Source organism: Pipistrellus hanaki, assembly GCF_964339955.1.
Source record: "Pipistrellus hanaki genome assembly, chromosome: 3".
Classification (NCBI taxonomy): Eukaryota; Metazoa; Chordata; class Mammalia; order Chiroptera; family Vespertilionidae; genus Pipistrellus; species Pipistrellus hanaki.
In genome coordinates this window covers 167,315,516-167,340,562 of record NC_140505.1, presented here as the reverse complement: position 1 = coordinate 167,340,562, position 25,047 = coordinate 167,315,516, and the positions used below count along the sequence as shown (strand labels likewise).

Here is a 25,047-nt window from a genome sequence, read left to right as displayed (position 1 = left end):
AAATTTAAAAAATTTGGCTTTCAAAAGAAATTTCAATCGTTGTACTGTTGGTATGAGGCTCTGTTGACTAATGAGTTTGCGGACCACTGCCCCAGGATAAAATGCCAGCTGCACTCCAGGGTGTAGCAGTGCTCCTGACACCTCAGCTGCCTGGCGTCCTACAGGCTCCTTACTGTAATCACCTCCGCCTCCACTCAGTGTCCCTCCTTTAAGTTGTTTCCAAACTTCTCTCTGGCCCCAAATGCACCTCCAATGTTGTCTCAATTTTATTGTTAGAATTTACATCAGGAATGTTGAATCAAGAAAATAAGATGGCAAAGAAATGTGACTTATGTGTTTTGAAAACTATGAAAAACGAAATGATCTATGTCTGGGATTTGATTCAAAATGATCCCACAGAGTCAGGCATGAGGAATGGGTGGAGTCTACCTAAAATAAGGCCAGCCCTGAGCCAATCACTATGTGGCCAGGTGATGGATGCCTGCGGGGGGGCGGGAGGGGGGTAGGGATTACTGTTCTCTCTACCTGTATGTGTATATAAGTATTACTTTAATAATAAAAAGAAAAAGGAAACTGAAAAGAAGATCAGGGGGGAAAGGAGCAGAGTTTAGGCAAAACCTGAGAATTTCCCAGTTGGAGAAAGAGGATGGGTCAGCAGGGCTCCATGAATAATATACATGATGCTTCTTGGGTTGTGGCTCGCACGGTCTGCATGGCAGCCCTGGACGTTTGCACATACTTCCTCCTTGTTTATAATTCTTGTTGAGGTAGCTTATTCCCGCTGCATTTGTTTTATGTGGGTCATTTGGAAAGGGGAAACTACAGAGGAAGCTGAACCCCAGAGAAGCAGAGGTCAAATAGGGGTTGGGTGGCTGCAGGATGCTGTCCGTCGTGCTGCCCGCCAGGCAGGGGCTGCCTTCCTCTGAAATCGGTTTTGTCCGCCTCCTCCGTGACACTGTCCTCACCACAGCCTTCTTAGGAATCCAGGATAAGTCTGTACCAAAGGAAGTTAAGGTTTTTAGACTCACAGAGTTATTTTCCCCTTGGTTAGTGATTTGTAAATTTTATAAAATATTAGTCCCTTAAAAATGGTGCTACTTTTTAAATTCTTGTTCCCAAACTTCAAAATTGTTGGCCAACAGGTGTAGTCTCATTAGGACGATGCTCTATGGAATATTGTACCAACCAACCGATGAGCCTGGGTGACTATGGATGCCCCCTCTCCCTTAACAGCACACAGAAAGGGGAATCTAGGAAATTTAGGGAATCTAGGTCACTCTAGGAAATCCCAATATTCATGTTAAATCATCTAGGGCCCAGACCCTTTGGAGGAATGCAGGAACTCATGCAATGTGATAGAGTCCCCTGAAATTATTTATTATGAATGCTCTAATGGTATAGTCAACAGTTTGAACATCTCCCGATGTATGTATCAACTAATACCACCAAATCCAGGAGTAAGTTCACTGAACTAAATGGCACTGTTTTTTCTCGGTGAATGAGGGGATTGGAAAGTCTACAGTGTAACGCCAACTCCGAAAGTCTGTGATCTCACGCTTAGTCTGATTCTGTAACCCTCATCACAATTCTTTGTGTCGTTTCGGAGGTCCCTGCCTCTCCACCCCAGCTCTGCTGGTGTCTTTTTGGATTGCTCTGATCCTTGTAAAATAGATTCTGTTTATGGAAGGTCACATTAATTGGGTGGTTTCTATGTACTAAACAGCCACAATAATCTACCCGACCCCTATAAAGCAGCTGTTAGATGGGAAAGCTCCGTCCTTTTGAATGAGCACAGAGCAGAAAGACATGAAGGTGACATAAAGGTGACGTTGAATGTCACTCTGATGAATACCACAGCTGCAGGGCATGGGTAGAAACAACTTAGGAATGTTGATCAGGTAGTAAAGTCAAATTCTTATCCACTCGGATATAATTTGCTCAGATACCCTAGGATTTATACATGCAGACACCTGCATTTAAGGCACTTGACTGCACTCATGGGTGTTTAAAGAAGTGTAGACACATTAGCTGTAAGTACAATACTGTAATACGGCAAAGGACTCCTATTAAATTCTACAGGAGGTGTGAGCAGGCATATCAGGGAAGACTTCGTGGAGGGGAGGGCTTTTAGCTGGGCTTAGATGAATACTTCGAATGTGGACAAGTGAAGATTTGAGAAAAAGCGGTCATTCTAGATAACAAAAACTCCAATATATATATATAGTCTTACCTTGCTTGGTGTTTTTGTATATATATATATATATATATATATATATATATATATGTGTGTGTGTGTGTGTGTGTGTGTGTGTGTGTGTGTGTATATAAAACTTCAGGTAAAAATGTGAATTTATATATATATATATATATATATATATATATATATATAAAACTATATATGTGTGTGTCTATATATATATATATTACTTCAGGTAAAAATGTAAATTTATATATATAAAACTATATATGTGTGTGTATATATAAAACTATATATATTAAACTATATTATATATATATATATATATATATATATATATATATATATGTAAAACTTCAGGTAAAAATGTAAATCTAAGAATCCAGGTCTATTAAAAATCCATCCTACCTCATCAATCCTTTATTTTTTTCACTGTTTAATATTGAGAGACACCATACAATTAAGAGATTACATGCAAAATTATGACCGTTTACCTAGGTATTTATCTTGTGGCAAAACTAAAATAATCAATAAAGGAAATGGAAGAGGTCATTGACAATTTAAATACAAACCGCAAATTAGATCTATTTAAATACCACATTCAGCTTGTTTTTAAAGGTGTTGTTTATTGTCCAAAGGATAAGATGGACAGTTATTGAGTTTAACAAGTTGGAAATGCCGGTGTTTCTGGGAGAGAATTCACACAGGCCGGAGTGAGACAAAGTCCTGGGTTCTATTTCTTATTGAATAGCTAACGGTGTGTGACCATGAGCAAGCTGCTGCTTTCTGTGCTTGTTTTCTGTGTATTATCCTCAGGAAGGATTTGCTGGTTGGGGCAGGAGAGTCAGTCAGCATCTGCCAACCTTCTAGCATTTCTCTCAGCCCATAGATGTTTTACTGGTCTGTGTCTCACCGACATGTTTTGCGAGCAGAGTCTGCTGGCGGAGAGCTCCACAGTTGACAAGGGGCAGCTCTGGTGATGCCGTGAGTCATGCTCTCACTGTGTATGGACAGTCCCTCTTAGAACCCGATGATCTCAAAGCTAGAAGGGCCCTTTACAGATGAGGAAACGGAGATTCACACACATCAAGAGTCCAGCCTCCAGGAGCTTCCATCCAGTGTCCTTTCCAACACACGAGTCTCCTTCTGACATGGGCCTCCAGACTAGGGCTTGGAAACTCAGCCCCGAAGGCCAAATCAGCTGCCACCTGTTTCTGTAAATTGAGTTTGATTGGCACACGGCCTCTCCCGGTCACCTGGTACTATCAGTGGCTGCACTGGGTGCTGTGCACTGCAAGGCAGAGCTGAGTAGCTGCAGCAGAGCTGGTGTGGCCTAAACTACTCACCCTTGGCCTCTCACAGCCAACATTCACTGCCCCCAGCCTCGCTTACTCGTCTGGTCGTTGTGCTTGGAATCATAGGCATAAGGCAGCATGCAGAAGAAGAAAACACTATCCCTCCTCAAAGCAATTACTTGGGTTTTAGAGAATGAGGCGTGCCTAAGACATGTGCGAGCAGCAATAACAATGATGTAAGAAAGGAGACAAGTTCTAGGCTGCAGGCTGTTTGCAGAACAGCCCAGAATGGTTACAGTAACATCTGTAACATAAATACAACATAAATACAGAGAAATAAACGAAATTATTTCATCCTGGCCAGTGTAGATCAATGGTTAGAGTGTTGGCCTGCACACCGAAGGGTCACTGGTTCGATTCCTGGTCAAAGGCAAGTTCCTGGGTTTCAGGTTTGCTCCCAGCCCCAGCAGGTGCATGCAGAGAGCAACCAATCAATGTGTCTCTGCTACATCAATCTTTCTTCCTCCCCCACCCCACCCCCTGTTCTCTCCTTCTCCCTCCCTCCCTCCCTATTCCTTCCCTCCCACACACACTTTCTCTCAATGGAAAACATATCCTCTGTGAGGATTAATAAAACAAACAAAAAAAGAAAGTATTTCTTTGCATACTTGAATTGTATAGTTAAGTCATTCGTTCATTTATTCCAAAATCATCACGTAGCTCTGTGTCCACCTAGAAAACTTAGTTGTTCCAAGTTTTCTTTGTTGTTCAGAGTTTTCTAGGTGATGGATAGAGCGTCTCTAGACATCGCCTCTTTCCCGGCCCAGGTAGTGCCCCTTTCACATTATGCCATCAACAAACCAGGCTACTGTTTTGTTTTTAACCGCAAACAGCTAAGTCTTAAAAGAAAAAATTTAAGTCATTTTGGCTTTCTCTTAAAGTTCTTCAATTCCATGAAAACCTGAGTGATCAGACTTCCTGTCGGCTTGTCTCTTCCTTGGCCTTGATCCAAAAACCTGCCAAGGAAGCGGGATCCATTGGCAGGCTGCTCTAGAATCCATCCGTATCCCTCATTGCCACATGGGAGTGAGGACTGTGAAGGTCTCTATAGGTCTGTTGTTCAGGGTCCATGGCCTTCCAAGGGGAGACTGTGTGTTGTCTTGTGCTTACCGCACAGCTTTGGTTTAAGTCTCTCCTTGGCTTTGCAAGTGTGACCTTCTTCACGGTAAGTGAGGATTCCATTGGTTGGTTGATCCTACAACAAACTGATAAGACACAGAATCCCCCACCCCCTAGGCCATGTTCTCTCCCTTCCAGCCCTCACGGAACACACATCATTGCAATCTTTCAGATCCTCAAAGGGGCCTTAAGAAATAGGTTGATTATCTCACATTTTTAATAGAAACAAAATTCCCTTCCGAGAGGCGTTGAGTCTCCTATATTGTGTATTTGTCACCAGGCTAGGACTGTACTTGCTTGATTTGGTTGTATTGACTGGGTGAGTTTCCTATGCACAGAAAGTCAATCCTGGTCACCTCAAATCTTAATCGGATGAAGGAAAATGAGCCTGAGACCCAAGGGAAGTCCCTCCTGGCTCTTCCCTCTGGCTGCCTCCCCAGCAGTGCTCAGCGCTGGCTAAATTGTTTCACACGAGGCTCATGGGCCTTGCTATTACAAATGAGCCTCGGGAGCAGCCTCGAAGAGGAAAAAGGGGCGTCATAAAAGCGAGTTTTGGCATTAGGATGGAAGTGACGGCAGGCCCTTGCAGTGAGGTGCGGGTGTGCGGGTGTGCGTATGCCTTTGCTCGCACCCTTGCACGTGTAGATGTGTTTGGAGGAAAGGAAGGGTGGCCTATGGCACATTTCCATGAGCCAGAGCGGCTCAGAATTTTAGCAGCTGAAAGGACCACATCCCCCCACACTCCGGCAGCCAGAGCGCCCTCAGCAGCCCCCTGCAGCCCCGAACCCGGGGCTCCTGGCCCAGGTCTGACCCGCAGCCAGCCCGGTGTGTGGACGCAGTGGGCGCCTGTGGGAGAGGTGGGTTCTGGAGTGGGGGGGGGGGGGGGGCGGGGGGATGGAATCCTAGTCCCAGCCTCCCAAGCAAAGGTGCTTAGGGTCCCTGAGGCCTAGCTGCCTTTTCCATAATAAGAATGTGAATGCCCACTTCTGGCACTTTAGAGTTCTAAGGAGACAACAGGTAAGTGTCTAGCACGAGTAAGTTCATCATTAAGTCACCGCTGCCCACCAGAGCTGGTTTCCTCATTTCCTTGGAGACTGCCTCCTGCACTCCCTCTCGCCTCCTCTGGGGGGCTCTGGCGCTGTCCCTGTTTGGAGGAGATGGAAGAGAGCCCTGGGGGGGGGGGGGGGGTGCCCTTCACCCCAGCAGGAGTGGGGGGAGGAGGGGGAGTCACTGGCCTCTCACACTCTGGCTGGGTCAGCACTCAGTTTTCACTGGGAAACACTGAGAAATCAGAGCACCTGAGAGAGAAGGAGGCTTCAGAACGACTTTTTAAAAGGATAGACAGTAACAGCACAGTGGCTGCTGAAAATATTAGAGGGCTGGGGGAGACTGGGAATTCCAGTTTGGTTGAGGGTACCCTGTCCCTGGGTGGGAATCCCCGGTTGTCCCACCCCTGAGCAGAGCAACACCCGGGCAGTGTTCGCGTCCAGCTGTGAGGCCTGAGCTGCAGACACCAGCATTTCCCGCCTTGGGCAGCCAGAGGTGTGAAGGTCCCGCCTGGTCCGTAGCTGCGGTCCCCATGAAGCCAGGAAGCCTGGCTCTGCCTTCGGTGCCTCGGCTCCTCCCTCCCGCAGCTTGCCCCTGCTCACATATGGTTTGTGTTTTCCTAAGCCCCCGCAAAGCGCAAGCAATTACCCATCGTAAGCGCACCTCTGTATCCACACAGGGTTGCCTGCACCGGATTTATCAACTTTCTGCATCTAGATAGTGGCTCAGCTAGGATAGAGGAGGCAAAGGACCCTGAGCTGCAGGTCGCCCCGTGCCTGTAGTAAGCTCTGTGTCTATAACAGGGTTTCTCGAGTTTGCCACTCTTGATATTTGGGCCAAAGAATCCTTTGATCTGGGCCTTGTGCTGTGCACCCTGGCCTGTACCCACTAGATGCTATTAGCATTCTCCACCTCAGTGAGACCACCACCGTGGTCTCAGAACATTGCCAGATACTCCATAGGGAACAAGAGTGTAGAAACTCTGGTTACTTTTATAATGCAGAGTAGCAATTATTGTTTTATTTTGTTCTGTTTTGTTGATCTTCACCAGAGGGCATTTTTTCCCATTGATTTTAGAGTGGAAGGGAGGCGGGAAGGGGGCGAGAGAGAAACATCGATGTGAGAGAAACACACTGATGAGTTGCATCCTGCATGCGCCCAACCAGATCCAGGGATTGACCTTGCAACCCAGGTACATTCCCTTGACCGGGAATGGAACCTGCCACCCTCCTATGCGCAGGCTGATGCTCTAACCACTGAACACACTGGCCCATGCAGCAATTTTTTTTTTTGCACGTTGCTTACCCGTTTTGTTGCTGAATCTAAAATAATCGTATTATTTTTTCATAATAAATTTAAAGAAATTAAACAGGGACACTCAGCCTCTTCTTGTTGGAGATTATACCCACAGAACTCCATTTTCCAGGCCTTCATTTAAAATTCCACTGAGGCAATGAAAACTACATCAAATCACTCTCTTAGAAGCTTTCTCGAAATTTAGATTAGCCACCATCATTAAACAATTCCCTTTGTCCATCCCTTGACATCCCACTCGGGTTTTATAAACATCAGCTTTGTCTGGCATGGTTTTAGTTATGTTTTTTTTTTTTTTCCATTGGAAACCATGTTGGCTATGTGTGAACTGCCCATCCTTTTTACAGTCCCCGCTCAATGAACTTATGCAGTGAGTTTCTGGTAAGAGATAGACGTGGGAGTGAGAACATTCCTTCCCAACCACAGAAAGGGACCTTTTTTTACATCGTCTTTTAGCTGCAGACACCGGGGGTACATCGCATAGCAGGAAAACGCGAGCACTCTCCTTCTGCCATTAGAAAACGGTTCTCCGCGATGGCATCTTGCTTGCGCTAAACCCTTTCATAAACTTCCTGGGGGGGAGTGGGGAGGAGACAGGCCACGTAATGGACAGTTGTTTATCCTATCCACATGCCTTGATGGAGAAGGCCCTTCCGTTTAGGAGAAGTGCCCTTAAAATTAATGAATACCTTGTGAGACAACTGTTCTTTACATGCGTGTTCAAGCGCTTTCTAACAGGATGGGCTTTTGTTTATAGAGGTGGATGAGCTTTATTACATGGCATTAAGCATTTCCTTGATGATCAAAGAACACTGTATCTCAAAGGACACCGTGATGTGTACCGGAGGGAGGGGGTTGGAGACGGGCAAAATGAATGAAGGGGGTGGAAAGGTACAAACTTATGAAACAAGTAAGCCATGGGGACGTCGTGTCCAGTGTGGTGGCTGTAGTCAGGAATACTGTCGTGCACATTTGGTAGTTCTGAAGAGAGTAAATCTTAGAAGTTCTCATCACCACAACTAAACTGTGTAACTTTGTCTGCTGACAGCTGGTAACTAGACTTACTGTGGTGATTATCTCCCCACGGATAAAAATGTCCAGTCATTAGGTGGCGTTGTCCCCCTGAAACTAATACCATGCTGTGGCATATCTGTGATACCGCAGCTTAGAAAGAGAAAAAGAACATGTGTCTGTGTGGACATGGACACATGAAAAATTGCAACGGTAACAGTCTCCAGAGGACCCATTGAAGTAAGAAGGGTCTACCTTTTATGTCTTTGAAATATTTTTTTTAATATATTTTATTGATTTTTTACAGAGAGGAAGAGACAGGGATAGAGAGTTAGAAACATCGATGAGAAAGAATCATCGATCAGCTGCCTCTTGCACACCCCCTACTGGGGATGTGCCCGCAACCAAGGTACATGCCCTTGACCGGAATCGAACCGAGGACCCTTCAGTCTGCAGGCTGACGCTCTATCCACTGAGCCAAACCGGTTTCGGCTGTCATTGAAATCTTAAAAACTCGTATGGCTTGAACTTCAATTGAAGAAAAAAAATTTAAAAAAGAAAAAAACTTGCGTGGGCAGGCAGTTATTTTTATCATCTGGCATAATTTTTAACTAAAGAAACAAAACAATCGATAGTGTTATAAAAGCCTCTTGTACTCTGAGCTTGAAACAACTGCTTTATGCTACAAAATCCCTGTTGCTTCCTCCATTAGTGACTGAGTAATTCAATATGTCTTGAATGTCAACGTATTTTTATTACTCAGCTGAAGTTGGCTTTGCTGGATTAAATGCCATTTAAAATGATTAAACAGTGGCTTGTTTGGGGTTGTTTTCACATCTATGAGAGGGAAAGGCTTGCAAGGTACACGTAGTTTTGAATCTTACAGGTGACGTCTGGGCTCTGGTAAGCCCACCCTTCATTTTTACCAGCCGAAGGGCAGATAACCCTCCAGATCTCTTCTTAGCAAATGGTTTGCATAAAGGTCGCAGTTAGATGAAAAGCCAGCGTGGTGCCCAGGCCTGGGTAAGCCGGACTTGGAGAAGTGGTCTGGTTCACATTGACTGCTTTGTGAGGAAAAGGGGGTGCCAGGACAGTAAACGAGAAGCAGCAGAAACCGCACACGTGAACATCGTTGAGCGGATGGGGCTGAGAGGAGAACCAGACACGTGAGGTCGTAGCTCCAGGAAGCCTGTGGCCGGGGGTTGCTGATGTGCTGCTCGCCTTCAGAAGGGCAAATGTTCTCCATGTCCATAAGACAACCAGAGAGTTTTTATTAGTACTAGAGGCCTGATGCACGAAATTCCTGTAAGAATAGGCCTTCAAACCACGGGCTGCCTCAGCCCTTGCAGCCCTGGCTTTGTCCAGAAGGTTGTCCGGATGCTCGTTCTGTTGTTCAGCTGTTCTGTTCGGTTGATTTCCATATTATGCTTTTATTATTATAGATTTTCATATGAATTTCACATAGATTATCATATGAACACTCTAGAGAATCACATGCCAAATTCAGATGAATCCGAAAGTGTCATCAAGCCTCTTTGTAGTAAAAATGATTGTAACCCTGTAAGCAAAGTTATACACAACACCCCCCTCCCCCCCCTCCCACACACACACCACCTTGTCCCTCCTATTTACCTGCATTTTATGTGATAATATTTGGTTTTGTCAGATGTTTTCCAGTTGGAAGAGATGGTGGGAAACTAAAATGTATTTGCCATTGGATGGCAGGACAACTGGACCATTAAACCCAGCTCAGTTCTGTTTCCTGTTTGCAGTAAAATTGTTGTAAGACAGGGAGGTGGCAGGGGTGGGGCAGCTTTGCCTAGAAACTAGAGTAGCCGTGTTACTACAGCTAGATTATTCTCAGTCTGCAATGGCGTGACACTGGCTTCTCTAGGTAGTTCCGACACTAGAATCCGTCCCCCGGTCCTGTCCCCCCACCTCAGCCCACCCTCTGGCAGTAAGAGTGCAGTATGGAAGGGTGGAGTTCGAAGAGGCTGGCCGGCTTGGTTAGAATGGGGTTCAATCTCCAGAAGCCTGGTATCATTGGCTTAAGAACACCATTTGTCCTTTCCCAAAACACAATTAAACACGTCACGTTAACTTTTACATGCAGGTAATTGGGAGGAAAAGAATATAGTAAGAGACACTAAAGATTTATGGTTTTGTTTTGTTTTGTTTTTTTAATGCCAGTTTGTTTGTTTTTTATTGTAGAGAGGGAGAGAGAGGGAGAAACACACCGATATAAGAGAGATATAAGAGAAACATCAATCAGTTGCCTCCACTGGTGTATGGTACACCAGACACTCCAGCCAACTGAGCCACACCCGCCAGGGCAAGATTTATGATCAATTTACGTTTCATGGTAATTCCTAGAAAAATCAAGCCAGAAAATGCCATATTTTATGCCCGGTCCTTCTGTTCAGAGGAAATGCTGGATTTCATAAAAGGTGCACTAAACAGAGTTAAACCTTGCTCTGTGAAGTCCTAAATGTTAACCAACATATACCTGTTCACCAGCTCCTCTGAGGATAGAAGCCACATTGGGCAGGGTGGCGCGGCACAGGCCTCCAAGTCTCATAGAACCTAGAATCCTGTCCCTCCGGCCTGCACCCCAGCTTCCTTGTCCATACATACCTCATCCGGTGTCACAGGGACCGGCTGCAGCCCTGCTCACAGAGTGCACAGCACAGCGCCTGCAAACAGCATCAGAAAACACCGCTGTTCCTTTCATTACTTTCTCTTCACTCACATTATTACGCATCCGACAATCCCGTAAAGCAGCGATTTCAACCGGTGTGTCACGAGAATGTTTAAAGCAGGCAATGCCTACCTGACCACTTAGTCAGGGCACCAACCTCTTTTCCCTTAGAGCACATGTGTCAAACACAAGGCCCGCGGGCCAAATCCAGCCTGCCAGGCCTTGCAATGTGGCCCGCACCGCGCTGTCATCACTGCACTCCGCTGTCAGTTTATGACATTGTCAGTTTATGACTGTTCAGTAAACCATTCGGCCCGCGATTTAGGCTGGATTTTAGATTTTGGCCCCTTCTCTGATTGAGTTCGACACCCCTACCTTAGAGTGTCAAATTAAAAAATGATAACAGCCAACACAACAATAGCCTTCTAGTGTGAATGAATCAAAACCATACCTAATTTTTTGTCAGATCTTCAAAAAATGCATTTTTTGGTGTGCCGAGAAACTTTAGTAATGGTGTATGCTGTGCCTCTGGATGAAAAAGGTGGAAAATGACTGCTGTAAAGTAAGGGCTGTTAGCCCTGTTTCATAAATGAGGCAGCCGAACCTCAGGGAGTTCCAAGAACTCACCCAAGGAGACCTGACTCAATCCTCTTGTAGGAACACTCCAGAGAAGGGTGTGTTGATTTCTCGGGGAGGTGATGTGTTGGCTCTAAGCTACTCCAGGTCTAACCCAGACACTCCCTACAGGTATCCCAGGCCTCGCCCAGCAGGAGGGAGTCAGCACCTTGTAGTGCATGGGCTTCAGGTTTCAAGTCCCCGGACCTTGGGGAGAGGGTTAGAACTAACGTGTGAAGAGAGTTGAGTACATACTCGGCATCCTGCGGCTCGTTATTGGTCACCGTCATGCTGGCGTTGGTCACCACCATCATGCTGACGAGTGCCTAGCACAGCTCCCCCCGGTCCGCAGTGAGCCCCTGGAAGTTGGGTCTCTTATTCTCATCTGGAGGCCAGTCCAACATGAACTAGACCTAGACAGTACTCATCGGTGCCTACCCCCACCACCACCCACCCACCTGTCAAGGCTCTGCTGGAGGGCAAACCACATCCCATGATGGCACAAACCCAGAGAGCAGTAGAACAAAGGAAAGGCGTGCTGTATGCGTCCTCTCTTTGAATGTGCCAACCCCCAGCCAGAAGCCTAGCTCAGGGCCCGGCCTGCACGAATTCAACGTAATAAATCTTGGTTGCCCAGCCCAGTGATGGAGCACCCGCTGTAAAGTAAAAGATTTTTTTTTACTGGGTTTCTTTCTATCCTATTCCCCTTAGAATAAAGCAATTGTAAATACCTCCAAAGGGAGCTATAGTGAGAATATCCGTGTCCTAAAAAAAAAAAAAAAAAAAAAAAAAAAAAAGGCATGCTGGTCACAGTTCCCACTCCCACAGTCCCTGAGTCCCCTGGTATTTGTCCTTCCCCACGGCCTTTCACGCAGCATGCTTCTTTTTCTGCCATTTTTTAGCCAACCCCACTCTTCTCGTCTCTATCCGTTCAGTATCATCCTCTTCCACCCAAGTCATCTCAGCACCACCACTGATGCCACCCACTCCTTCGGGAACATCGGGACTAGCATCTTGCCTGCCCACTTTTCAACACACTTCCAGGGCCAGTGCATTTGCAGTTCGAGCTGGTTCTCTCTCTCCTGTGGGCTCTGCTCAAATTCAGGTCATGGGTCATGGCGGTGGACACGTGACTTCTTCTCTCCCGGTCACTGTGTCCCCTCTTGGAAGGAGGCAGAGTTGGAGTGGATGGTCTCAGGCCGCACATGACAGAGGGCACCCTCCCCAACACCATCCCCATGTCCCTCGGGGCACAGGTCTCCCTGTCGGATGGGAGGTTAGGCCGTCCATCCAAAGTAGGCCAAAGTAGTTTACTCAGCTATGCTCTGATTCTCGTTCTTGGTCTTGACAAGACACATTTTCAACAGCGTTTTCTTGCCTTTTTCCTCGGCAGACTGTAGACTGCTTTGGGATTACGTCTATCAGTTGCTTTCTGACACCCGGTACGAAAACTTCATCCGATGGGAGGACAAAGAATCCAAAATATTCCGGATAGTGGATCCCAACGGCCTGGCTCGACTGTGGGGAAACCATAAGGTAAAAAGGGCACCAGATCTCTGCTCTGCAAGCTGGCGCCAAAACAAAGCCTTTCTCCTGGGGTCGGGGGATAATTGTCTGTCTTCTGCTTCCTAAGGCTGCCCGTAATTGCTTCGCTCCTTCCTCACTGGGCAAACAATCAGACGGTTGCAAAGGGAAGATCATTAAAGGTGCCCCTTTCCGGTGTTGCGCAGGCCAGGTGCCAGTGAGCTCAGCATATCCTGGCCTCCGGGCCGAGGGCTTCCCGCCCCCTTGACTTGGCCCCGCTACCTGGGTCATTAGGAATCGGTACCGGGGAAGCGCATGGGGCTCTGACGCACGAGGGAGCCTTCTGAAGCGCAGCTTCTGTTCCGCTCAGTCAGAAACCCCCCTGTTCCCGAAAGCCCCTTTCCCACGAAAAACACTGGCATTCCGACTCTAAAGCACCCCCCTTTCAAAGCAAACAGGGCAAGAAGCAGGACTGCCCCTCAAGTTCCCACACTAGGAAGAGGGATAGAATCTAAAAAATAAAGCCTTCTAGAGCTAGGAGAACTGTTCAAGTGCATAGATATAACAAGCAGGTAAAACTACCCAGATGTACATCTGTGAATTTGTGGATGAAGGAACTGGGGTCTGTGCATGCAGGAGAGTATCATTCAGCCTTAAAAAAAAAAAAGAGGGACGTTCTTCCATATGCGGCCACACGGACAGACCTTGAGGACATTATGCTAAGTGTAATAAGCAAGTCAGAGGAAGGCAAATACTGCCTGATTCCACTTCCATGGCGTGCCTAAAATAAGCAATTCGTTGGATCAAAGAATGGAATGGTGTGGCCAGAGGTTGGGGGAGGAGGAAATGAGGAGTCACTAGTCAATGGGCATGAAGTTTCCTTTAAGTAAAATGAGCAAGTTCCAGGCACCTGCTGTACAACACGTTAACACCAGTGAATTAGGCACTAAAAATTTGTTAAAAGGGTAGATCTCATGTTAAGTGCTCTTACCACAACAAAATAAAGTAAATAGAGCAAAGAGCACACCTCCCCTAAACCCCCTCCCCCCAAAAAAAAACCAACAACAACAAAAACCTAAATAAGTAAATCTGTATTCCTACTTAAAAAAATAAATAAATAAATAAAATCAAGTAACCAAGACCCAGGTCTGACCACAGACAAGTAGGTAGCAGAGAGGCCCAGTGCCAGCTCAGCCAAGTGAGAGGGGACCGGAGGCCCAGCCGAGCGAGCTCTGCCCCAGCTCAGCCTTGGAGGACCTGTGCCGGCCGTGACCGCACAGGCAGGGCCCTCTGCCAGACTCTTCCATGCACCAAGTTGCTGGGAAAAATCCCTCTGCACCTCCTCCCACATGGTGCCCTAGTCCCAGCGCTTGGAACCTCTGTATTCTTCCTTCCACAACAGGAATTTTAAGCAACAAAAGACCCCTTCCTTAAGGTGTCAAACCAGAAACACAGTTTGAGAAAGGTCACTGCAACAACAATAACAGAAAGAAAACAGCGCTCCTCTGTGGGTCAGAAGGTGAAGGATGGCCCCCAGATAGCGGGGACCTGCAGGAAATTCCCGGGGCACAGCAGAGCGCAGGCTTGGGAAAGGAAGTGAGGGAGGCTGCTGAGGGACATGCCGCAGGAGCCAGCGCTCCCGCCCCCTCCGGGACTCTGACAAAGGCTGATTCACCTGATTCACCGGGAGAAGTCTTGGTAAAAGCCCAGGGTGGGAACCAGTGGGCCCTGGTGAGCAGGTAGCTTCCCCAGCTCCAGGGCCACGGGCGCCGCTGAAGAACTTTTGTTTTAACAGCTCCCCCTGCGCCTTTTCTGAGGTTCATTTCATTGTGTCTTTGTGTTTTTTTTTTTTTCCTCTCTCTCTTCCTCCTTTGAACAAACAGAACAGAACAAACATGACCTATGAGAAAATGTCCAGAGCCCTGCGCCACTACTACAAACTAAACATCATCAGGAAGGAGCCCGGACAGAGGCTTTTGTTCAGGTAGCACTTCCTTCTTCTCCTTTCCTTCTTTGGGGAGGATATTGCTTTCTTTAAATAAGAGGGAGGAGGGGCCCTGTTAAGATCTCTAACCTGCCTATCCGATACTCAAAGCCACCGGGGCTATGCATCGGAAACCAGGTGCTGATTTGTTAGGATTTAAGAAAAAAAATCGGGTGGTTTGTTTTTTTTTAATTTATGTCTGTCCTATAGTTAAACCAAGACTAAGTAAACACAGTCTGACTCCCCTGTAAAGACTTCTTACAGGGCATGGCCCCTGTACAACAATGCAATGATCAAATAGTGTCACCCGCCAATGGCATCCGGTGTAGGGAAGGGAGCAGCCAGAGGGGCACTGTCAGGGGCAACGCCAGAGACTAAGCCTGGACTTCCAGGCCTCAACCCTGTACGCTGGTTCCTGAGTCAGAGTTTGTCACACTGCAGTCGGGACCTGTGAGTGGGTCGTGAAATAGATGTAATGAGTCCATCATAACTTTTTTTTTTTAATGAAATAGAACAGAATTGATTAGTGTAGGATAGAGTTGAAAATATCAGAATGTGTCCCATGAAATTCAGAGGGACTGCTCCTTTATGAAAATTTTGTCTCAGGTGTGTGTGTGTGTGTGTGTGTGTGTGTGTGTGTGTGTGTGAGATACAATCTATTTGTTATAATGCACTGTAACAAAAGTCTGAAAGCTGTTGCTCTAGACATTCCTCTTCCCAGAATTCCTCCCACTGAGTTCCACCATGGGATCAACTGCGTAGATTGTGATTCTGATGCCATGTAAGAAAAGAGAGGAGTTAGCAGAGGAAGAAGGGACCTAAAGACCAGTCAGGAGAAGGAGAACGCTGGTGGTCATGGTGGTGATTGCCATGTGAGACCAGGGAAAGTCGGGAGAGAGTGGGGTCAGCAAGCAGCCTGCGGCCATGCGTCTTGGCAGGTGGGACAGAAAAGGCTTCGAGGTGGGACTCGAGGCGTGGGTGGGAGTTGTTTACATACCGGTGGAAAATGACCTGTCTGTACAGGTGAGCTTGCTGGAAAGAGCTGAGAACCTGGGCGTTAGTATTGGGAAGGAGCAGTAAAAACAGTTGAGATTTTAAAAACAAATGGAAAAGGTCGCTCAGGGGACGGACCCCTAAGGAAATGGAGTAAAAAAGAGCCCCCCTCTTGCTGGCTGTGCTGATACTTCCCTCCATTCTTTCACACTTAGTGCGTGACTATAGTCCTCCCACTCGATGTGCTTTTTCCTGAATGAGTTGATCCCGTTACATAGCTTGAATCATCAACTCAATGGTTGGACTCTTAAATCTTTGTACCTAACTTTAAAATCTCCCCGACATTTCAAATCTGAGTTTCCAAAGACTTCTTATAGGGCATGTCCATTTAAATTTAACATGTCTTGGACATGCAACGTTTAAGACAGACCTTCACACACTAGCAATCTCCCCCCTACCCCCTTGCTTCTCGTCTCTGGCTTCACCGTTGTGTGAAGCAGCCGGCCTTGACACCACCATTACCCGGTACTCTCCTGTGCCCGAGCCCGTGGCGGTGCTGAATGTCCCCTGGCTCCTTTCTGTGCTGCAGGCACCGCATGTCCCAAGATTTCTTACGAGCAGGTTCCAGGTTGGAGTCTATCCAATGACAGGCACTTTCTTGAGATGTGGAAGATTCGAGAAAGGCAACAGCCTCATTATTGCTTCCCGAGCAATGGAGACTGGTATCTAGACTTCAGATTCACTCCCAGAGTAATTCAACATTCTCTGTCCACCTCTCCTGCCTCCCAAACGCATTATGTACACTGCCAGCCGCCCTGCAACACAGATGCAGTTCCCTGTGTCAGAATCGTGTACCCCTTTGAGTGTTTGCTTTTTAACATATATACCCTCCAGCTGGCTGCCTTTACAAGGCCTTCTTCAACTGCTCAGATACTCCGATATCTTATTCTGTCATTTCTTGGCCCTAAACCACTTCGTGATCTGCACTGTTGTTGTTAATCCTCATCCAAGGATGTTTTTTTCCATTGATTTTTGGAGAAAGTGGAAGGGAGAGGGAGAGATGGAGAGAAACATCCATGTGAGAGAGACACATCGGTTGGTTGCACACACCCCCACCATCCCACCCCCGACCAGGGCCAGGGAACCTGCAACCAAGGTACATGCCCTAGACCAGAATCAAACTCTTCAGTCTGTGGGCCAGTGCTCTATCCATTGAGCCAAACCGGCTAGAGCATGATCTGCATTTGTAATAGGGAAGTCCTTCTCCCCACAATGAGGTCACAGGCTCCTAGGAGGTCGAGGATTACATTTGGTATAATTCTGTTGTACACCTCATGGAGGCTTTCAGTAAGTATTTCGTGACAAGGTGACAAGCCTAGCTTGGAATATCAGAAGCTTAATATGGAAAAGCAGTCAAAAGAAAAAAGGGCCATTTGAAGGGCCACACATAGCGTATTGGTGGGCATGGCCTGGAGGGCATCGTTAGTGACTTCAGGTGTTGAGGGGGAAGTGTTAGCGAGGGGAGGAAAGGTAGAAGACAGCCTGCAGACCAGATGCTACAAATCATGCTGCCTCTGTAAAAGAAAAGCAGTGGTAGCTGGAAGGTTCCTAGGTTTCCAATAGTGATTTTTCAACAACGTGAAAAGGGAAGATTCATGCTATTAGCAGGCAGGTTAGTCATTTTTGAGAAAATGAGTGCTGCAAGCCAGACTCACCACAAAACAAAGGCTTCTTGGTATGAAACCCAGGGTATAATCAGGTGACGTATTACATTGTGGGTACTCGGTACAAGATGTATGGGAGAGGAGGGAGGAAGGCTTTGACGTAGATGGGTCCCATTAGCCAAAGCCTTCCTCCCTCCTCTCTGATACATCTTGTACCAGGCGGAGCTCAGAGAATGAGTAGGCTCAGACAATGAAACGGATAGAGAGGGTTCCAAATAGAGGCCCGAGCTGGAGGTTGGGAATCTGGCATGAGCCATCCTATCTGGTAAAGAAGGAATATGCAAATTGACTGTAACTCCACAACAAAGATGGTGGCACCCACAGCCAATAAGGAGGGAATATGCAAATTGATGCAACAAGGCAAGAGGCTGAAGGCGGCTCTGGCCAAGGCGAGGCAGAAAGGTGGCTACGGGCCAGAACAAAGGTGGTGCTGGCAGCCAGGGGAAGGAAGGCCCATTCTTGCAGGAATCTTTGTGCATTGGGCCTCTGGTGACTATATGAGGAAGAAGACTGGCCAGGCAAGGATGGAGGATTTACAGTGGAAATCGAGAGTTTCCTGGGTGTGATGACAAAGGGCCCCAGTGGGCAGATCGGAGACTGAGTCCTTGACTTGATAAGTGGCCATCGTAGGCTTTGGACATGGAGGAATGAGAGAAAACGTGTGTGTGAAGACAGTTCATCTGGTGCAGGGCAGAGTAGATGGGAGGGGAAAGGCGTGCCAGCACACAGTGGGGCTGAGGAAAGGGCACTCTCACAGTAGGGTAAGAGCGTTTGCATCTAGGTTGCCTTCCAGAACCATGAAATCATGGCCAAAACATCACCAAAGTTTTTTCTGAGGAAACCCAGTGAACAGGATGAGGCTTGCAGTGTGCGCCTGGCTGCTTAGGAAGATAGACTAAAGAGGACTTGGTGCTAACGTTTTGGATATGTTTGTGTTAACACTGAAAAAGATTTTCTTTTTGCCTTTCTGAGTTTCCAAAGCACCACCACTAGCTGGCCCTGTTATCAGAGTTTTCCATTCAGCATTTGATTGTATCCTTTGCATTAAAATCAGGTTTCCAATACCGTTCCCTGGACTCACCATTCAGGATGGAAGGGGATCTACAGCTCTCGTGGGTCCTTGTAAAATGTAACCCTCTAAAAATAAGACTCACCGATGAGTGAGCTGCACCAGGCTTCCCTCACAAGGTCACGTGGGAGGCACTGCACAGCCCCAGTGGGCGCTCTCTGCCTGCCATCATCCTAGCCTCTTTTTATAGTTACTTCACCGTTTTTCAGGCAGTCAGGGCAAGGGGCGCCTTTTTCTAACGGACACTAAGTCACCGTGACCAGCTGGCTTCAGCAGCTCTCCAGCTCTATGAGGTGACAGGGCCTTTCTCTTGTTTCAAGTTCAGGGTGAAGAACGACTTTAGCAAAATGTAATCTCTTCACGCCTCCATTTCCTCCCCCTAAGGTTCATGAAAACCCCGGATGAAATCATGAGTGGCCGGACAGACCGTCTGGAGCACCTCGAGTCCCAGGAGCTGGATGAACAAATATACCAAGAAGACGAATGCTGAAGGCACCAACCCCGTCTCGGCGGCCGCAGCCCAGGGCCCCGCTGCCCCAGGACTGCTGGAGGCGGAGCAGGGGGCTGCGGAGAGGAGGAGAGGACGAGGCCCCGCGACGGGAGTGACACGTCTCCTGCCTACCAGGAGGGACCCAGAGCACCTTAGACAAACCACCCAGCACAGGCAGGGCTGGGATTCTGGCCGGCGGCACAAGCCCGGGACCCGCATTCATGTCACCCCTCACCCCCCGTTCGGAATCTGTCCATCTGTAATTCCTCACCCTCGCCCTCCCACCTGTTGTCAGTTTCACGGTATTTTTGGTTTTTATTTTTTTATGACCATGCAGTTTTGACTTTCATCAGTCATCTAGGGGAAGACATGAGCTTGTTTTCCTATGGAAATATTATATCTATTATATATATATATATTTTTTGCAATTCTCACAAAGTGTGGCAAACCCAGCTCGTCAGGAAAGAGAAAACTTGCAAAAGGGTCCAGCTCCTCTTTCCCCCGCCCCGTGGATCAGGTCTGTTCCTGTTGCTGTTGGATCTTGGGGGGACTGGAGGAGAAACGGGGGGGAAAAAGGATGCTTTTAGAAAAGATAAAGTGAAGAAGGAGAGGTCTCTTTTTCTCTCTCCTTCCCTGCCTTCTCCCCACCCTCCCCCTCCTGCCCCCTTGGAGTCCAGCCTCTTGGAGAATCTGGGTAGCAATTGGCACCTACACAAAACTGGTGGCCTGATTGCTTTTGGGGCCGACACCGCTAAATCAGACCTTCATCCCTGCACTTGGCCATCGTCTGTCCAGGGGAGCCTCAGAGAGGCGGCTGTGCTCCAGGGAAACGCGTGTCCATCTCGCAGACACAGCGTGAGAGCCATGCAGCTCAGGGATCTACAGCCTCGGCTCACGGTGGGCGGCCGCGGGTCATTTGGAAGCCCCAGCACCTGGGATCACAGTGGAAAGCCCGCAAAGACCACACAGGCCTGAGAGTCGGGTCCAGAAACGGAGTGAAAACTCTGAGGTGGGACCCGTTATCCCCAAGCAGGCTACAGAGGCCAGAGAGGCAGGGAGGGTCCCTGTGCCCCATCACGTGGTCAGTTCCATGCCCTCACCAAACTTTTTTTTTTTTTTTTTTTTTTTTTTTATGCCTCCCGGTCCCCGTGGGCACAGGGCATTGGAGAGGGGAGCACCCTGAAGTGTGCAGACGGCAGATCCCTCAGATACATGACAGTTTCCTTCTGTCCTTCTTACATAGTTGTGCTGCAGACTGGGCCCATCCGTGGCTCATTTTCCCCTCAAAATAAGACCGGTTGTACCTTGGAAAGTGAGGATAGCGCCACCCCTTAGTACTTTTGCTGATAACGTTTTTAGAGAGCTGTTTAGATTTGCTTTCCTTTCCTAGCCGTCTTAAGTTCACTCTTCCAATACAGGTTCAGAATCCAATGTGAGGAGTACAGTGTGTTTTAATTCGAAAGATTGGACCTGCCTTTCAGAGCACCCCCTCCTCGTCGCCCTCAGCTCCCCCAGGGCACGTAGGGGATGGTCGGCAGCGGGTCGCCTCTCCTCCAGCCATTAGACACAATCCCTCCCCAGTCTACTGACCACGACACCAGCAGGGGCGAGGGGCACCACAGATGGACTATGGTTTCAGGACCGTGGACTTGAGGAGCTGATTGGGACTCCTCTTTCTTGCTCAGTTCCTGCCTCGTGTCAGACGGAGGTGGCACAGCCAGCTCCCACGTCACACACTCTCTTTCCCCTTCCCCCCTAACTTCCAGAATATCGGGCTTGTGATGAGGTCAGAGACCATCTGTGGGAGGCTAGCGGCTCCCTACGGGGAGGGTCTGGTCTGAATCGGCGTGGATGGTGCAGTGCAGCTGGGTCCCAGCAGGCCGCAGATGTCTCTCAGGAGTGTGCGGCCGCACACCAGCCTCTGAGATGACTGATGTATCTGCGAGGGGGAGATGAAGCCAAATAGTGGGCGTGCTGTGAAAGCCACTGCGTTTAGGGAAGGAGAGACAGGCTGGATTTTCGCTGGGGCCCTTGGAGTGGTTATGAAATCAGACCGAGGGCGTGGTGCTCCTCTTAAGATAAGGACACATCATCCCATCTCCCTAGCCCCAGGAGTGCATCTCGGGCTATTTTCCGGTCCGAGAATCTTATGGTTGAATTATGGAGGAAAATTCCCTTTGGCCCCAAGGATTTCTCTGTACTTAAAGCAATATTCTCTATGAAAATGTAAGACAGGATGACACCTTCAGCCACTTAAAGAGAACACAGAAGGTGCTAATTCCAGTAGAGGCTTGATTTCCCACCCAGGTATTTGTGACTAATCATGATTTCCTATTGATTTCCCTTAACATCAAAGACCTTCCCATTTGTTCTCTGAGAGAACACCTGGGCGGTGCTGACACCAGGGGTACAGTGCTCACACACTGCAGACCTCACAGGTTTCAGATGGAATTTAGCCAGCCTTCGTGAAGCATCTGTCAGACCCATTAGGGACTGACTCAACAGTGAATCGGGCACGATTCTGTCCTCCGAGAGCCTGCTTTCTCCCTGCAGAATCCATCCAGCACGACATGTCTCACTTCAACACTACATACCAAGGGAGGTAAACATCTCACCTGGGACCACATTAAAAGCACATCCGTGACCTAAACAGTTGGCCTTTCCCTGCAGCCATCGTGGGCATTCTTGGCTTGCATGATCAGAACTGGGGAAAGGAAAATGCAGAGGAAGATCGCCTAGCCCCGTGGTCTGCAAACTACGGCTCACAAGCCACATGCGGCTCTTTGGCCCCTTGAGTGTGGCTCTTCCACAAAATACCATGGCCTGGACGAGTCTATTTGAAGAAGTGACATTAGAAGAAGTTTAAGTTTAAAAACTTTGGCTCTCAAAAGAAATTTCAATCATTGTACTGCTGATATTTGGCTCTGTTGACTAACGAGTTTGCCGACCACTGGCTTAAGGGGAGGAGAGCTTTCTCTAGCTTTGTCAGGAATAGGCACGCTCACTTGTATCTTGAAATTCTCGAGCATCTCCTCCCTGCGCTTTGAGATAGCCAGGTTGCCTCCTCTCCATCCGAAGATAGCAGTGGCCAGGGGAGGGACTGGCTGTGTGGAAGTAGCCTGATCTCTAAGATCTTTTTGTTCCCAAGGCAACTTGGTCTGGCCTAAGGCATCATCACCGATGGTCCAGATCTTGGGGTGAGGGAGGTCTCACAGGAAAAGAGGAATAACAAACGTAGGATGTGCTTCTTTCAACAGTATCTCTGGAACCTCTGAATCCATCGCCTCCTGACACTGAGGATGTAGATTTAGCTGACACTTAACAGGCTATGGCAAGATTTACCTGAATGGCTAAGTCAGCACCATTTCCACCTTTCTCTGCCCAGGCTCCAAATCCGAAAACATTTTTGAAATATTAACTCCCTTTTGCAGAAGGGAAAGCTGAGGATTAGAGAGGTACTAGGACCCGCCTTGGCGCAAACAGCATGCCAGGGACGGAGTTAGGTTTGGGACTGAGCCCGATCATACCCCCATTTGACCCATTCCCACCCAGGAAGCTGAAGATAAAAGGTCTGGGAAAATACACAAAGAACAAAGGGCGGTTTGCTTCGCCCAGGCATTCCATTCGGTGCTAGTTCGTTTTCACCCCCTCAGCCTGCTCCTCTCTGGGCAGAAGCCTGGAATGAAGGGAGGGACACGAGGAAGCCAGCGCAGGGGAGGGAGGAGACACAATGGTCCCTGCCTGTCTAAAACCCCCAAGACTAACCTGATACTCTTGGCCCCCTCTGCGTCAACACTAACAGCTCCGAACTCCCGGGATCTTTCACACACACGCCAAGTGAACATTCTTGAAGGTTCCTCTTTGTGACTGCAACCACCTGCAAACCCAAATGAATCTAGAATTTCTTTTTTTGTTGGTTTGTTTAATTTCTAATCTCTTGTTGTTTATGAGGTGTGGGGTTTATAAGGGACTGAATCAAATGAATGTAACAAAAAGAAAAAAAAATGCCTTTTCTCAGGGCCAGTGAGTTGCAAATAATTTTTAAAGAAAAGCCTATAATTGCATCATCTCAATAAATTTTTTATTTAAAAAAAAAAAAAGGTCCCAAGTGTCTTGTTTTAATAAGATGAAATGGAGTCAGAGAGGCAAGGTGCTCCGATGAGGTAAATCCTGTCTCCGCTCAATTATGGGATGAAGTGCATGGTTTTTCACTGGCAGAAAGCCTCTGTCACAGAGCCGACTGCAGGCGGTCTTCAGACAGGCAGCCCGGAAAGGTCACAGCAGACCGTTTAGAGCTGAGCAGGTGCAGAAATTTGCCAGAAGGAACCTCGATCCGAGATGCTCAGGTCCTGTGCCATGCCAAAGACTGACCAGTTCACCGATGACCCAGGCAATTCCCAGAGTTAAAGCACCTCAGGTCTCTTCACAATGTAACGGTGCCCTGATCCTACTGAAGTCATGGTGTGAGCCTACAGCGTACATGTGAGTTGAGCTCCTGCGTAGACACTGGACCATAGTCATCGTTCAGCTCAGGGCTGGCCCCATGCGCAGAACGTCTCAGCAACACTGACCCATGGAGCCACCTGCCCACTAATAGACACTTAGGATTGTAGCAGCCAATGAGCAGAACTACTTTTGCCATGGTGGTGGGTTGAAACTAAGAAAAGAATGGAAAATTAAGCTAGTGTGGTAAAGACCTGGGGAAGGGGAGGGATGCTGGGTAGAAGGTTCAATGCGGGAAATAGAGGGACATCTGTAATACTTTCAACAATAAAGATAATTTTTTAAAAAAGAAAATGAAGCAAATTACACTTTGTTAGTAAGTTGATGTTGGTGTGGGAAGCAGAAGTTTAACATCAATGGTCTCAGAGAATGTTGTTAGGTTATTTCTGTATATAAGTTGTCCCAGGTACTCGACACCCTTGACCTTGAACTGATGGCTGGAATTTGTCCTATCTGCTGTATTGTCAAAGCACGGCATCAAATATCAAGGGTCTAGGTGTTTCCTGTGGTGCTAAGAATGCATCGGAAGCTACTCTTCCTATAACCTAGCATTAGCATCACCTTGGAATTGCTAGAAATGCAAAATATCGGTTCCCAAATGCCTCAGATGTTGACATAAACTGAACCAAAAACTTAGGCGGTGGGGCTGAGCAACCTGCTTTAACAAGCTCTCCGGGTGGGTCTGATACACACTGAATTGTGGGAACCGCTGCTGGTATCAATTTGTTCATCTTGGTACGAAAAGCTCTATGTGGCCATTTAAACAGGACGCAGAATAATTGACGAGAACTCATTTGCATGAGTGGTACAATGACGCTGCGTTCTCCTAATGCTAGATATACTGTGGCCTGAGGCTGAATGGACACCGAATCACATGCCAGAGTCCTCTTCTTGCTTCCTTCAAACCCTTTAAACAATGCTTTTGCTGTAAAAATGCTGTTTTAAAGGGCGGCTCTCACTGCTGACCTGCCCTTGCAAATTAGAGCATAGCAATTTACTCGCTTATGTCCATGTATCTGCCTAGCCAGCCTCACCTGAAAAGAAAAAGGATCGTTCTCATCTTGGCTGGCTGTTCCTGGAATCACTAAGTGGAGCCCAGGTGACCACGTAGCCAGGGCATTTGCAGGGACTGCAGAACCACTCGGCTTCTCAAACCTGAAAGGTGCTTGCAAATCAGCTAAGGATCCTGACGCCAAAGCAGGTGATGCCAGCAATATCACCATCTTGAGAAATACAGGCAGAAGATCTGCTCTTTGCCTGCTCTGAGGGAAGCTTGGGAGTCAGCATTTCTAACAAGTCCCCCGGTGATGTGATGCCCTGGCCCTCAGACCACACTTTGAGTAGCAGGAGTCCCAGTGCTCTCCTGTCGAGTTCTGGGATTCTGACCCTAATGCAAAACTGAGC

At 47.7% G+C, this 25,047-nt stretch overlaps 1 protein-coding gene across 3 annotated transcripts in view; it reads left to right on the top strand.

Moving 5' to 3' along the window:
- Positions 1–19,707, top strand: part of ETV6 (ETS variant transcription factor 6) — a 223,976-nt gene extending 204,269 nt beyond the window's left edge. For all 3 annotated transcript variants that reach the window (XM_084877636.1, XM_084877637.1, XM_084877635.1), the window contains 3 exons: positions 12,750–12,892; positions 14,764–14,864; positions 19,035–19,707. In XM_084877636.1, coding sequence (XP_084733762.1) covers positions 12,750–12,892; positions 14,764–14,864; positions 19,035–19,140 — 350 coding nt within the window. In that variant the 3' untranslated portion in view covers positions 19,141–19,707. The remainder of the gene's footprint in view (positions 1–12,749; positions 12,893–14,763; positions 14,865–19,034) is intronic.
- Positions 19,708–25,047: the final 5,340 nt, after the last annotated feature.